This window comes from Lemur catta, chromosome 2 (genome assembly GCF_020740605.2).
Source record: "Lemur catta isolate mLemCat1 chromosome 2, mLemCat1.pri, whole genome shotgun sequence".
NCBI lineage: Eukaryota > Metazoa > Chordata > Mammalia > Primates > Lemuridae > Lemur > Lemur catta.
In genome coordinates, this window is record NC_059129.1 from 18698600 (window position 1) to 18714116 (window position 15517).

At 60.8% G+C, this 15517-nt stretch overlaps 1 protein-coding gene across 1 annotated transcript in view; it reads left to right on the forward strand.

Annotated features, from left to right (window-relative positions):
- Positions 1 to 11080, forward strand: part of FAM20C (FAM20C golgi associated secretory pathway kinase) — a 43591-nt gene extending 32511 nt beyond the window's left edge. Inside the window, exons 4-10 of the mRNA XM_045542907.1 lie at positions 5135 to 5227; positions 6694 to 6809; positions 7946 to 8126; positions 8278 to 8387; positions 8663 to 8744; positions 9363 to 9422; positions 10078 to 11080. Coding sequence (XP_045398863.1) covers positions 5135 to 5227; positions 6694 to 6809; positions 7946 to 8126; positions 8278 to 8387; positions 8663 to 8744; positions 9363 to 9422; positions 10078 to 10327 — 892 coding nt within the window. The 3' untranslated portion in view covers positions 10328 to 11080. The remainder of the gene's footprint in view (positions 1 to 5134; positions 5228 to 6693; positions 6810 to 7945; positions 8127 to 8277; positions 8388 to 8662; positions 8745 to 9362; positions 9423 to 10077) is intronic.
- Positions 11081 to 15517: the final 4437 nt, after the last annotated feature.

A 15517-nucleotide genomic window follows, 5' to 3' on the forward strand; every position in this document is an offset into this window, starting at 1 on the left:
GGAAACGCAGAGGAAGGGTCCTCCTGCCCCGTGGGAGGGAGGCCACACAAAGACCATTCCAGAACCCGAGGAGACACCCCCTACCACTGGGACCTTACCTGGGGGATGTCAAACCCCGTATGTACATCTCTGACCCTCTGTGCTAGGGCTCCCCCCACAGATCTAGGACCAGACAGACGCAGGAGTTGCACGGATCCTCTCTGAGCTGGGGTGATCATGAGCTATTCTGAGGGACAGGCCAAGAGCAGAGGTCGGCCCAGGCAAGATGTCGGTGCCCAGGCAAGATGTGGGTGCTTTGGCTCTGGTCCCCAGGGTCTCCAAAGGGTGAAGCAGACCAGCCCCCCAATTCTGAGCAAGGCCCCTTGCCTGTTGGAGGCTCCTAGTGGACACTGTGCCCCTCAGGCTCTGACGCTACGGGCTGCTCTTCCCACGCTGGCTCCTGGGCTGTAGGCCACGTCTCTGGGTTGATCGTGGGGACCCCTGGGGGTTCAGCTGCTACTTCCGTGAACAGCCCTGGGAGGTAAGTCGTTGGAAAGCCCCGACGTGTGAGATGTGGGAACCAGGAACTGTTCTGGAACTAGGTCAGCCTTGAGGAAGTACCTGGACCCTTCTCAGAGCAGCAGGGCTTGGAACCACCTGGACTCCAGGTGTATGAACTGCGCAGAGCAGTAGGCAGGGGCAAGGGACGGAGAAACAAAGGCCTAATCACTGGCAGATAGAATTGCTCGGTTTTTATAATAGCATCGCAAATATCGCCACTGTCCATCTGGCAGTGAGAGCTCAGGATGAATTCACAAGGAGATAGTGGCAGTGACAGTGGTGGTGATGCTGACAGTGGTGATGGTGATGATGGTGACAGGTTGAAGAAGTGAGAAGCTAGGGCTGGAGGCTGCAGACAGATCTGGGCCCTCTCCGAGTGTCTTCCGTCAATCCCCCATTCATTCGCTTGTTATGAAACACCTGCTCTGAAGCTTGCGCTTGGCTGAGCGCAGATCCTGAGGACAGAACACTCCTGCCCCCAGGCCCTTCCCCCAAGTCCGGCGAACAATGCTGCCCAGTGTCACCCATGCCAAGTGCTCCTGGGGGCAGCTGCGTTCTGTCTTGGGCCACCAGGGGAGGCCCCAGGGGGCTGGGACAGATAAGGGCAGAGCTGGGGGGAGAGTACAGGTGGGGCGCAGGTGGAGGCCAGGGCCTGGGCATGCGCCCAAGCGTGTCCTCCCTGGGAGAGGGCAGCAGGGTGAGGTGGGGGCGGGTGCAGGGGAGCTGCCCAGTGTTACAGAGCGAGTGAGCAGTAGCCTTAGGCTACCGTGAGGGTGTGAAGGGCAGGGGTGAGTTTGGGGGGTGAGACTGTCCCCCACCCTGTGGCTTCAAAGGGTTGGATGGTTGGCAGCCTCTTTCGTCCTCCACCCTCGGGGCTGCCCTGCTTCCCTCCTGCTGGCACCAGCATTGCCCAGAGGGCTTGGGCTGGAGCGGTGGAGCCTGGCCCCAGAGCAGGGGTGAGGCTGCCCCCCATTCTCTGCCTGCCGCCCGTGGCCCACTGGCAGGACATGGGGTTGGGCAGCCACTGCCAGGTGGGATGTGCTTTAATGACGGGTTAGCGCAGTTTGCTCAAGTCGGCAAGTTGCTCATCTGAGGAAATCAAACTCCATCTTCCTCGGCCACTGAATGCTCCGCCCCAGCCCCTCTGCAAGGGTATGACGGGAAAAATCAAAGGGTCGGAGTCCTGACCCCTCTCGCCAAGACCCATCTGACAGCCCAGCTCGGCTCGGCCACTGACCCTGCCCAGCCCAGCCCCAGAGGGGGAGGAGGGGCAGCCGCCTCCAGGGCTATCGTGGGGCGAGGTGTCCACGCACATTCCGTGTGCAGCTGCACCTGCTGTCACCAGCAGCCTCCTCTACCCTGTCCATGGCGAAAATGCATGATAGCAAGGACCCCCGGCTTGGCGAGGTGACTGGGGGAAGGTGGCCCTCATTCATCAACGTGGCACCTGCATTCTACTCTAAACAGCAAGCGGACGGCCCTCTGGCCTCACATGGGGCCGGGTGCAAGGCCAGAGCCTTTCCTCACCAGAGTCCTGTCAAGGCGAGGATGGCGTGTCACAAACGGTCTGTCCCCGCATGCCCAGCATCCCAAACTGGTTCCCAGCAGGGCTGACGGATGTCCTTTATTGGGGTGAGTAACATTCAGGGAATTCAGAGAAGAGCCGGCAACAGCTTTCTGAGAACCCTGGGAGGGAGGGAAGGATCCGCCGGCCGACCGGGCTGGATCGGCCCGAGGCCTGGACGTGGTCCTGCCCCAAGGGCAACGCACCTCCAGGGGAAGGAATCCGCCACTCCGTACCGTGCGCCAGCCCGGTGGTTTGTTTGGCCATAACGTTGGCTGGTGATGGGGGCTGGGAGCTCAGAGGGGCTCGGCTAACCCTAACCCTAACCCTAACCTCAGCTGCACGTTTGGAAGGAAGGACCCAGGCCGGGGAGGCTGAGGGCAGGGAAGGGTTATCGCTGAGTGTCCTGAGCCTCCGTCGTGGGAGCTTTCACTCAGGCCCAGAGCTGACGGCCGCATGTCGCTTGGGAAGCCTGGGCTGGGCCACGTGTGGGGCCGGGATTCTTCCAGATCTGTGATTCCCAGCACTGGGGAAGGACACCAGCTTTTCATTCTGGTAAATTCGTATTGGGTTGAGGGCTGAGTTCCCGCCCTGAGCCTGGCCTGGGGGGACCTCCTGGGGTGCACTGTCCCCTGCAGGTGGCAGCAGGGACACAGAGTGGACGCGGAATTCATGCAGGAAGGACTTCTGCTGTCAGACGTGACTTTGGACAACGCTACGTTAACATTTCCAAGTTTTTAAGGTCAAACGCTTGCGTGTATGGAGACCTAAGAGTGTCCCTGCTTCCCCTGGAGTTTGTTGAACATTCTGGAGCCTGAGATAAGGGAGACCTTCAGGGTTTACAGAATGGTGCTGACCTTTCAGAAGCAGTCCTGCGTGTGGCTCCCAGCCCTCGGCAGGGGGACAGGGACAGGGAGGTGCCACATGAGGTCCCTCCTGGGCTGTCTGTGCCCACTTGGCTGAAGGCAGAGCCTGGGGGCCCTGAGTCCCTTCTGGGGGGAGGTGGAAGCCTAGGGAAGGTGGCGATGCCAGGGGGGACACAGAGGGCCCAGCCTGCACCCGCCAGGACACTTGGGCTCGGGGACTGGTAAAGCCTGTGAGCCTCTCTGCCAGCCCTGCCTGCAGCCGCGTCCACTGTCCTGAAGGCTCAGGGACCTTCAGGAGGATGGGGTGCCACCCATTTTACAGACGAGGAAACTTCTCAGCAGATAAGACAGGTTCCGCCACTGTAGGGGAAGGTACGGGTCATCTCGGGTCGCTGCAGTGAGGGCCGAGGAAGCCTGTGGATTTGAGTAGGACCCAGTAGAGTCCAGCTAAGGCCTGCGGGTCCAGACGTGCGTGAGTGCACGTGGATGTCGAAATCATTGGTGAGGAAACGCACAGGAGATCGGCATCCGCTGGCCTGTTTTCCTGATTAAACGCAGATTTCCTTCCCCTGGGTGCTGGGTGGCTGCTTCCTTGCTGCCCTGGCTGGACAGCCCTGGCTGGCCTGAGCTGCCACCAGCCCCATCCTGCTCTGCATCCGGGGGCCCCCAGCCCCGTCCTCTGAGAGGGGGCCCAGGCTGGGTGGGTGGGTGGTCCGGACACCCAGCTTGAGGCTCAGTCTCAGGCATCCTGGCTTCCCCACCCTGGGCCCCCACCGAGTCCAGGGACTGTGTGAGCAGGACCTCGGTGGTGGGACAGGGACAGGGAGAAAGTGAAACCGGGCACCTCCCACTGCCGGCTGGGACCCTCTGTCTGGCCAGGCCGGGTCGATGCCAGCGCCACCCAGCACTAGGCCTGTGCCGCACTGATGGACGGGGGCCGCGCAGGCAGGAGCCCTGGGCTGGGTCCTGGCTGTGCCACCTGCAGCAGGGGGCTCAGAGGGTGTCTCCCCACCCTCTGGCCTCAGTGTCCCCATCTGTGAAGTGGGGGTTCATGGTGTCATGGATTCCTTTGTCACAGAAGTGTCCCCCGGGTTTTGAGGCCTGGGTAATGGGAGCCAGAGTCCCACTGGGCAGCGGGTGGGCTGTGGGGTGGCCCCAGGAGGAACTGGCCAACTCTGAGAGCAGCTCACGGGGCTCGGGCCCCCGGCAGTGCATCCACCTGCCCCATGACTTAGGGACTCCTTGTGTGCTGGGAGGTCCTGGGCCGCGTTCCAAGGGACACACATTCGGAAATGCTGACTCAGCCATCTGGAGATGTGACGGGAAGGGTGTTAGGGAAGGCGGAACAGTGTGAGCAGAGACAGGAGCGTGGAGGACCAGAGACCAGTGTGGGAAACAGCAGCTGGTCACGACCGAGGCCGGGAGGGGGACCCGAGGCAGGCTGAGCAGGCCAGAGGCTGGTACCCCTGTGGGGCAGGAAACAGGCAGGCCTGGAACCTGGGTCCCTCTTGTCCACTTCAGACATGCAGAGAGCCCTAGCCTCCCTCGCGTCCTGCGGGGGGGTCGCTCCCTTCCAGGGGGCGGCTAAGGGCAGGTTTAAGGGACAGTTTGTCCAGCCTGGTGCCCACCCCTAGGTGCACCCTGCTCAGCTGAGGGCGAGTCCTCCCCTCTCCCACAGCCATGCTCAGCTGCATGTCTGGGCTCTGAGAGAGGCTTCTGCCCAGCAGCCTTGAGGGGGTCGGGCTGGTGGCACAGACAGCGGGTGGGGTGGTGGACATGTGGTAACCAGCTCCCAGGGACAGGCCTGAGTCGCGGAGTTTGCTGGTTTGTGGGGCAAGCACTTCCTCCATGGCCGGTGTCACGCGGGGCCACCAGCGCGAAGTTGGGAGGACATGCTCGCGGACACGAGGGGTGCGAACAAGCCCATTAGGAAGCGACGAGACTTGAGTACCTCTTACTTTTAAAATATAATGGGTTTAATTGTAGGTTTATATAAGTTAATGTCTAATGATGACCATGTTTAAATGGTTAGCAGAATTATTGGAAATTTAACAGACGGGTCTCGAAAGCTGGTTGGAGCTGGAGCCAGCACACCAGGGCACACACCCTGCACCCGGGTTGTCTCGGTGACAAACCCTTCCCGGTTCTGTCCCATTTTCTGTAGGCAAACGAGGGAGCAAGAGACGCCCCCTGACTTTTTCTACTTCTCGGACTACGAGAGGCACAATGCAGAGATCGCCGCCTTCCACCTCGACAGGTAAGCTTTCTACCTTGAGAGGTGAGCCTCCTTCCCTCCCCTCCCCCTGAGGACCGTTGCCAGTGCAGGGGTCACACGTCCTTCACTCAGATCCATTCTGGGCTCCTCCCTGAGCCGCAGGCCATTTTGGATGGGGGACAACAGCGCCCAGTGACAGCAACACTAATGGGCACCTTCTCCCAGCAGCTGCCCTGTTCAGGGCACGGTGTGTACCTCAGTCCTTCAGCCCTCACAGCACCCACTAGGTAGACACTATCTGTGCCCATTTCACAGATGGGGAAACCGAGGCACTGTGAGACACTATCTGCCCAGAGTCCCACACTCCTGACCATGCCTCTCACGCAGTGGGAAACGCCCTGCCCTTGAGGCACTTGCCATCAGACAGGCTCCCTCCTGCACCCAGCACCTGTGATGGTGCCACAGAGACGGCAGCCGTGGACATTGGGAACAGGGGAGGGAAAGAGAATAGGGAGGGTGGAGGGAGAAGCAGTGACCAAAGCAGACTGCCTGGAGGCAGTGGTGTTTGCGATGAGAGGCCCAGACGGACGTGAACTCATCCTTAGGCTCTGCTTGAGCCTTGTAGGGGGTGCAGGCATCAGGTGACCCTACTCATGGACGTCTCGGCACCCCTGGGGCTCAGCGTTCTGTCCCTGGTCCAGAGGGTTGAGAGACGTTCTGGGCACAGTGGAGGGGTAGGTGCCCGCTGGCCTGCACCTTGGGACCCTGACGGGACAGCGTCTTGCCAAGGCCAGCAGAGGTGGCCTTTCCCGGGGCTGGTTAGAATACAAAGTCACATTGAAGTTTGGCAGCTTTTTGTAAGATCAAAATCTTATGTGGCAACTACAGAAATCCCCAGAAGTCAGATTTTTAACTATCTAGAAATAGCCCGAACCCAGAAATGGGCCTTTTGTGAAAAGATAAATAGTGGCCATGGAGCCAGTGAGGGTCACTCCTCAGGAACCGTGGACCCCTTGGTCGGCTTGTGCGTGAAGCAGGACAGCCCGGTGAGCCTGCCGGGGCAGAGGTGGCGGGTGCTCCATGCCGAGGGTGGATGGCTGCGATCCGGCCACCCCTCCACAGAGGTCGACTGTGCGGGGCCATCACAACGTCCTCTGTCAGCAAGAAAAGCCCACTTCCCACGTCTCTGTGTAATTAAGCAAGCGGCAACAGGGTTCAGAAAGAGTTCCATTAAAAGGGGTTAATTTAATTAAATCGTGTTTTAAATTCAGCCCTGTTACAGGGGCATGTTTTAGTTATCTGGACACTTGGCAAGGCTGACGCCAGTCTTCGAAGCGTGGCCAGCCCCGTCCTTCTGGGGTGCATTTCTGCCCCCTCACTGAGGATCCCGGCCCAGCCACTGGCCCCCGCGCTGGGTTTAAAGGAGGGGGAGAGAGGCGCGGTGCCCCCCGCCTGCTGCCGGGAGCCGCCCAGAGCACGGACGCCCTTCTCTGCCTCTCTCTTGCCAGGATCCTGGACTTCCGTCGGGTCCCTCCCGTGGCCGGCAGGATGGTCAACATGACCAAGGAAATCCGGGATGTCACGCGAGACAAGAAGCTGTGGAGAACCTTCTTCATCTCCCCAGGTAGCCTTGCACAGCCCTCCCCAGCAGATTAGTGGACACGGAGGCTGTGGGCTCCGATACCCCTTGAGCAGGAGGTGCAGAGCTGCCCCCAACCTGCCGCCCTCACCCGCGGAGGCACGTGTGCCCCTTCCACGGCCACGTGTGGCCCTGCACACAGGCTTAGGGCTGTCAGACTGGCAGTGTAGTCATCCTCTGTCCACTCCCCTGTGCTGGCAGGGAGGCCACTTCTCTTTATTTTATTTATTTATTTTACTCATTTATTTATTTTGAGACAGAGTCTCACTCTTTTGGCCTGGCTAGAGTGCCGTGGTGTCAGCCTAGCTCACAGCAACCTCAAACTCCTGGGCTTAAGCGATCCTCCTGCCTCAGCCTCCCGAGTAGCTGGGACTACAGGCATGCGCCACCATGCCCGGCTAATTTTTTTCTATATATACTTTTAGCTGTCCAAATCATTTCTTTCTATTTTTAGTAGAGATGGGGTCTCGCTCTTGCTCAGGCTGGTCTCGAACTCCTGACCTTGAGCGATCTTCCTGCCTCGGCCTCCCAGAGTGCTAGGATTCCAGGCGTGAGCCACCGTGCCCGGCCTCTTTATTTATTTTAAAAGGCAAAATGATTTGCTTTTGGAACCTCCCAGCCTCTCCAGGGAGTCTTCTCCAGGTAGCGTGGCCAGCGGGGACCTACACCCCTAGACTTAAAAACACTCCTGCAGGATCCCCCTCGCACAGACGGGGCTGGGCGGTCTCCCCTTGCTCGGACAGTGGGTGGCTGGGGGGTGAGCACAGAATGAGCCTGTTAGTGGACTTTGTTACTTGTATTCCCTTTTCGGGGTGCATGTGTGGTCCCAGCACTGCCAGGCCAAGGGGAATGAAGCTCTGCCTCCTCGTGGCGGGTGACCCTGGGGGTCCGCTGTGCAGGGCTCCGTTTTCTGCAGCGCAGGTTGGTGGTGTTTGCTGAGATGGGTGTGAGAGCTGTGGGCGGCTCCTGCCCCGAGAAGCACCAGGCAGAGCCGGGCATGGTCCTGGGAGAGCGTGGGGTGGTCCCAGCAGACGGGCCTGGCCTGGACAGAAGCTCTGGGAGGGGCTGCCTAGAGGGTGCTGAGTGGCCCCCAGTGACCTGACCGATGGTTTACCCGACAGCCAACAACATCTGCTTCTACGGGGAGTGTTCCTACTACTGCTCCACCGAGCACGCCCTGTGTGGCAAGCCAGACCAGATAGAGGGCTCGCTGGCGGCCTTCCTGCCCGACCTGTCCCTGGCCAAGAGGAAGACGTGGCGGAACCCCTGGCGGCGCTCCTATCACAAGCGCAAGAAGGCCGAGTGAGTGCAGGGGCTGTGGGCACCGGCAGGGCTGGCTTCTGTCCCTAGGCGGTGACGGAACAGGACGGCCAGGGAGGGGTGTGGGATCTCTGGAGGCCACGGGCTGGAAGGTGGCAGGGCAGGCCCCGACGCCTCACGCGGCTCCCTGCAGGTGGGAGGTGGACCCCGACTACTGTGAGGAGGTGAAGCAGACGCCACCCTACGACAGCCACCACCGTGTCCTGGACATCATGGACATGACCATTTTCGACTTCCTCATGGGTACGTCTGGAAGCCATGCTGGCTGCCCTGTGTGCACGAGACGCGTGGGTTCCCACGGACCCTGCAAAGACCAGATGACACCCAGCGCTCCACGGTGGGCTGCTGCCTGGTGCCACCCATCTGCGGTCTCGTGGTCCGAGGAGGGGTTAGGGTTGGGGTCACTGCTTTTGCTGTGTTATTACGGCGCAGAGGCCCTGTTCCAGGAGGGAGGGGAGATGCGACTTTGCGGAGAGCAGAGGCCTCTCAGCTGCCACCGTTCCCACTTGTCCCCACAGGAAACATGGACCGCCACCACTACGAGACTTTTGAGAAGTTTGGGAACGAGACGTTCATCATCCACTTGGACAACGGCAGAGGGTGAGTCTGCTCTTGTTCCCGCAGACCTGTGAGGGGCTGGCCACCACCTCGCCCAGACATGGGGACACAGCCCACGGGGGAGGGACATGTGTGGCCCCAAAGGCCCCGTCTCAGTGCGAGATACAGGGAGGGTTTCCCCACCTCACAGTAAGCCTGTGTTACCCGGGGAAACTGAGGCCTAGAGAGGCCGCTGGCTAAGGAGAGCAGGGCCAATGGGGCTGATGGGGCCTCTACCCGCACGCGGGACCTGGCACTGCCAGCCACGGACAGACATCCTCCCTGCCGCTGCAGGAGACCCTGGTGGCCCCGATTCACAAGGCAGGGAAGTGAGCGATGCAGGTGCAGAACATCCACGCCAGCTTCAGGCGCCCGGATAGTTTGCATGTGGGCTGCCATATGCCCACTGGGAGAGACGCTTCTGCGACTAAACGTGGGCCGACAGCCCTTCGTGCTGTCTGGACACAGCTGCCCAGGACCCCTCCTCTGAGGGTGTTGGCCCAGACAGGGGGCGGTCAGGACCCCACAGCAAGGGGCTGGACATGCTGGCCGGCCTCCCAGGCCCGCAGCCCCTTGGGGACCTGCTTTGGCCCTTGGATGACTCTGCTTCCCTTCTGGCAGGTTTGGGAAGTATTCGCACGACGAGCTCTCCATCCTGGTGCCCTTACAGCAGTGCTGCAGGTACAGCCTCCGCCCCGCCGGCCACCCCTGCCCCGTCCCTGTGCAGGGACAGATGAGGCCAGAGCTTGCCCTGCCCAGGCTGTCACACCGAGAGAAGAAAGGCAGCCTCAGCCCTTTGCACAGGGCTCATGTGCCCTGTGCACCCCCCAGCTGTCTAGCTAAAGCCTGTCATACCTCGGCTCCTGGACAGTGCTGACGTCCCGTGTACAGGGAGGACACACACGGTCCTGCTCTCCTGGCCACGGCTGCAGACTGTGCCCCCTGCAGGGCTCTCTGACCCTCCTCCTCTCCTGCTGTGGTTGGGGACACAGGCTTGCAGGGCACCCCGGCTTGTGCCTCTCTAAGAAGACACCTACCCAGACAGATGAGCTGGGTTGGGGACAGTGATCAGGTGTCCTCCTCGCTCCTCCTGGGCCCCTCTGGGTGGCACACAGGCCCCCCGCTCATGCAAGGTGGCACCCTGATCCCTCATGCAGGTGAGAGGCAGGGGCCTGGCAGCTCCCACAGCTTAGCGCTGAGGGGGCATTTGATCTCCAGCCCCGCTCTGTGCATCTCTCTGTCTCTGTCTCTCCCCACTCCCACCACCCCTGTCTTTCCGACGGCCAGGCTTCTTCCCTCTCTCCCGCGAGGGCCTGACCCCTCTTCTCCTCCACAGGATCAGAAAATCCACCTACCTGCGGCTGCAGCTGCTGGCCAGGGAGGAGTACAAGCTGAGCCTGCTGATGGCGGAGTCCCTGCAGAAGGACCAGGTGGCGCCTGTCCTGTACCAGCCGCACCTAGAGGCCCTGGACCGGCGGCTGCGCATCGTGCTGCAGGCCGTCCGCGACTGCATCGAGAGGGATGGGCTGCGCGGCGTGGTGGAGGACGACTTGGACACCGAGCACAGAGCTGCCTCCGCGAGGTAGTGACCCGCCGGCTGCCGCTCTGCCTGCCTGGACGAGAGGAGAGAGACGGGGCTCGGGGGACCCCACGCACCACGTCGTGAATTCAGTGAATTCAGAGGCTGGACAGACGGTCCCCAAGCTGTGAACTGCGGCCCTGGATGGCTGAGGTCATTCCCTGGAGGGTCTGATGGGTCACATTGTGTCAGCTGTTGAGACCAGGACAGGTCGGGAAGGAAGTGCTGTCTGTGCTCGAGGACAGAGGCAGCTGGTGGCAAGGTGCTCCATCCCTTTTGTAGGGAAAGGAAGCCTTATTTACTATTTTGTATTTATATGCGGTGGATGTGTATACAACAGGCGCACATGCAGACACAGGCCTCCTGCCCAACTGACAGAGAACCGTCCTCCCCACGGGCTCCGCGGGGCCCCTCGCGGCAAATCCACCTGCCAGTGCTCTCCCACTCTGGACCTAATTTAAAATAAAGACTCTTCTCCGTCCCACGACCTCAGAACTTACAGAGCCGGAGGGTCCCGAGGGACGTCATGGCCTGCGTGTCCAGGGACAAATCCGTGAATGTGGGTTTCAGATGACAAAACGACCGGTTACTCTACTTGTCTGTCGCGGCCAGCAGCGGCCCGGCCTCTGGCTTTGCTCTGGACAGTGGTGTTGACACGTCGCGCGGGGTCCGCTGGGCCCCGCAGCAGTAGGCTTGCCTTCGTAGCATTCTGTGGAATAGTTTGCAATGTGCTAAATGTGCAATAAAGATATGGCAAGTGTGTTGGCAGCGCACTGGGACCGGGCCCCTCGTACCCCGGCATGTGCCCGCCTGCCTGCCACAAAAGCGAGTCGTGGCACTGCACGTGGCCAGGCCCTGGCTCTCTAGGGGGCCTGGGTGTTTGGAGCCCAAGACCCACTGGGGCCCTGGAGGGAGCATCCGCCAAGCCCCGGTAAGCAAGCTGGACAAGGCTGAGCTCTCCAAGGCGAGGGTGGCACCCTGTGGACACAGCTCCATGTGGTTCCATGTCCTAGTGGGAGCCAGGCACCAGCCCTCGAGGGAGAGGGGGCTCCAAGGAGAGCTTACGGCTGAGGGCGCACTGCAGACAGATCTCAGCGTTCTAGAGGCACGAGAGTCCCGGGGTCAGAGTGGTGGAAATCGCAGCCCCATGGGCCGTGGGCTCCACATGATCCCACAGTGGTCGCTTTATGTGCGCTGGGTCCCCCTGCAAAACAGTCAGCGTAAACCATTTCTAGTCTCTAAAGCAGAACTGCAAGGTCAATTTTATTGCTCCCATTTTACAGATGGGGAAACTGAGGCTGAGAGAGAAAGCCACTCAGCTGTGAATCAATGTAGTTCCTAGAATGGCAGAGCTTGTGCCAGAGACCCCATGTACCAGACCCCAGTCCTAGGCAGAGCCCAGGATGAGGCAGGCTCCCCACACACGCAAACCGAGGGAGAACCTTGGCCCACGGGCGATGCGACACAGTGGCCCTGAAAGCCGACTCCAGCGCCCCAGGGCTCGGGCTCACTTGGTCACCTGGGCCTCCTTCCTGCCATCTGCCAGCTGGACCTGGGGCCAGCACACGCTCTCTGCCTCTCTCACCTCTCCTCCCGAGGGAATCCTACCCCACAACCCCCTTCTTCCCAGGGAGGGCTGCAGAGGTGGGGGCAGGGCCTGCAGGGTCCTTTGGTCTCCAGCACCCGGCACTGAGGGAGCGGCCGGGGCAGAGCTGGGTTCAAGGGCTGGGTCGGCAGCCCAGGGTGGCGCGGAGGACCCGTCTGGCCCAAGCAGACCAGAGGGGCCTGGAACCCCCATCTCAGGCTGCCTGGGCAGGATGGGGCACGGGTGTCACAGCCTTGGGCAGGAGCCTGGCTGCCACGTGCCCAGGGCCACACAGCCAGGGAGCCCCAAGAAATCAGACTCGGTGGGCTGATCACTGTCACCCTGCCCACCTTCCGAGGCCCCGTACTCACTCCCCTGTCCTTCAAGGCAGACACACTGAGCACCGATTGTCAGGCCGGGGTGCAGAGAGACCCCACAGTCAGGGCTCTGTCGTCATCACAGCAGCTTCACGATAAATACAAATTAGCCACAAACCAGTCCACTGCACACAGCAGTGAGGCTGCACAGGGACAAGGACAATCCAGGTGGACCCTTCATGCAGGGCAGGGAGAGAGGTGCCAGGAGCTTCCCAAAATCCACGGCGGAAGCCCAGCCCCCGGTGTGACTGAGTGTGGAGGCTGGGCCTTTACGGAGGCGATTAAGGTAAACCGAGGTCAGTGGGGTGACCCCTAATCCCACGTGGCCAGGGGCCTTAGGAGAGAGGCGAACAGGACACAGACACACACAGGACCATACAGGAGGACACGGGGGAGGGGGATGCCACCTGCCCTGCCACACCCTGATCTACGCCCAGCCTGCAGGACAGCGAGAGACACGTGCTGTCCCAGCCCCATTTGCAGCTCGCTGGCAGCACAGGGGGTCGCTGGGAGGTGTTTCTCAATGCCTGAAGCACACGGGGCCAGGATGTTGTGAGTGGGGCCGGGCAGAGAGCAGGTGGAGAGACACCAGGGCCACCTGCCGCGCCCACAGCCACCCAGTGGCAAAGGTCCTCACGGGCCACAGGCCGCGGGAAGGTGGGACCTTGCGTTGGTGTTGAGGCAAGTGTTCTCCGAGCTCGGGCAGACAGAGGAGAAGGCTCGGCGGGCGCGGGGAGAGCAGAGGCCAGCGCAGTGCAGCTACGGCAGGTGGGGAGGGGCCGGCAGGGCGAGCGCAGGGGGGAAGAGCAGGACACAGACTTCCAGAACCACTCGGGCCTGGGGGCGGGGTGCCCCAATGTGATGAGGGCCAGCCACAGGGCCACACTGAGCGGTGTCTGCCATACCTGTTTGGCGTCAGTGACAACGGGATGATGGAGGCATCTGAAGGCCTTCAACGGAGCTGGAGTGAAAAGCTGCGGAGGACCAGCCCTTGTGGCAGGAGGGCAGGGGGGGTCCATTATGGTCTGCACCTGGCTCACCTTGATGCCTGGAGCCGGGGTAGAGGGCAACCTGAAAGGAGAGGGGATGGCCAGAGGCTAGGGGTTGGGGATGGGGGGCCAGGAGGTCTCAGGGAGGCTGATCGAGGGGACCATGTGCATCCTCCTGTCAGCCATGAGAGGACGGGCAAGAGCCATCGCACGTGCAGGCTCCAGAGACAGAGCCACAGGGACACAGCAGTTGGAAGGCGCCCACCGAGGCGGGAGCCTAAGGACCCTGGGGAGCCCCAAGACGAGCACCGAGGTGGGAGCTGACCCCCCGGAGGAGCAGGGAGCTGACGGGGGGTGCGGAGAGGGCCGGAGGGTGGGGGTTTCGTGTCCAGACGATGGTTTAGAAATCGGCAGATGGAAAACTCTACAGAGGGAACAGGAGGTGACGCTGAGGCCTCCCAGGGACAAGCAGGGAGACCGAAGCTGGAGAACAAGACGACAAAGAACAAACTGATCTCGGGCCAGGAGGCCCCTGTTAACTAGCAGGAGAGACACAAGAGAGAAAATGGAAGTGAAGAAATAAACAGGAAGAAACAGAAATAAATGAACTTAGTCTGGACAGAAAGACATAAACTCCCGACCAAATTGTCGTGTTGCCACAGAATAAAAGGAGAACAGCAGAAAGGCCCAGACATGGCCAAGGAACTTTAGCGCCTGGAGAAGGGAGGTTCACGCCCCAAGCACACCCAGGACCCAGGTTGGGGCTCGAGGACACGCATCTCACCTACGACGCTGGACACCATGGTGACACTGTCCCCCAGAGCCCTCGAGGCACACAAATTCCAGGCAGCGGCAGCCCACGTGCCCCCCACCAGGACGTGATTGAGGCAAAGGGGGGCAGAGGCGGGTGGTGAAGGGCCCCGAGGACATGGGTGCCCTGGGCTCCCGGACACAGCAGGCTCCGGGGAGGAACGGAGCGCGTCGAGTGTGCGGCAGAGTGCTCGCGCCTACCTGGGAAACCGAGCCGGGACGGGGGAGAACTGTCGTGTCTGGGGAGAAGAGAGCTGCCAGGGAAGGAAACGCAGGTGCAGGACACCCAAGTCGCAGCGTGAGTGACGCTCACAGACACAAGGTCATATCAGCCATCGCCACCACCCTCCAGAGGGGAAACTGCGCAGTCACTGCCCTGGGGAAGGCAGTGCTGGGGGAGGACGTCGGGTGAGAACTGAATCCTCGTTCAGGGTGGAAAGTGGATGCATATTGTGCAAAGCTTCAAAATAAAAAGTCACATAGTTATTTAGAAACAGGGAGATAAACACAAAAACAAAACACAGGAGTGATTTTCCCTGGGACCCCACAGGCAGGAGGGGTGGGGTCCGCTGTTTTCCCTGATCTGACCTGTGGTCTCACTCGAGACTTTCTGAACAGATTTCTCTATCGCTTTGATCAAATCCAACATGGAGTTTGGTGCAGTCGAGCAGGGGTGACGGCCCAGGCTGGGACTCGCCAGGCCCCACGGCCGCAGCACCAAGCCCAGAGCGGTCGCTTTCTGTGCTCCTCACGGCTGCTCCACGGTGGGCTTGGGGGAGTCGCTACCCCATGGCGCCCACCTCGCCCACTTCCCAGCTGTGGAGACCGAGTCTCAGAGGGTGCAGTGACTTCTCAGTAGGTGGCCCAAGGGCCAAGCTGTGTCTGTCACCCCAGAGTCCTCATCCTCCCACCTGCCCTCAGAATCTATGCCAGGCGCCACCCTGCTGGTGACACAAGTCCACCAGGGACTCCCGCAGAGACCGAGTGGAGAGCAGGCGCCCAGGCTCTCAGCCACATCCCCTCGGTGACAATTTGAGTCCTGAAAGAGCTGGGCTGCCTGGCTTGGCTGCAGGGGCCTATGAGAAATACTGGATTAAAATTCAAGCTTTTTTTTTTTTTTTTTGAGACAGAGTCTCACTCTGTTGCCCGGGCTAGAGTGAGTGCCGTGGCATCAGCCTCGCTCACAGCAACCTCAAACTCCTGGGCTCAAGTGATCCTCCTGCCTCAGCCTCCCGAGTAGCTGGGACTACAGGCATGCGCCACCATGCCCGGCTAATTTTTTTTTTTTTTGTACATATTTTTAGTTGTCCAGCTAATTTCTTTCTGTTTTTTTTAGTAGAGACGGGGCGGGGTCTTGCTCTTGCTCAGGCTGGTCTGGAACTCCTGAGCTCAAATGATCCGCCCACCTCGGCCTCCCAGAGTGCCAGGATTACAGG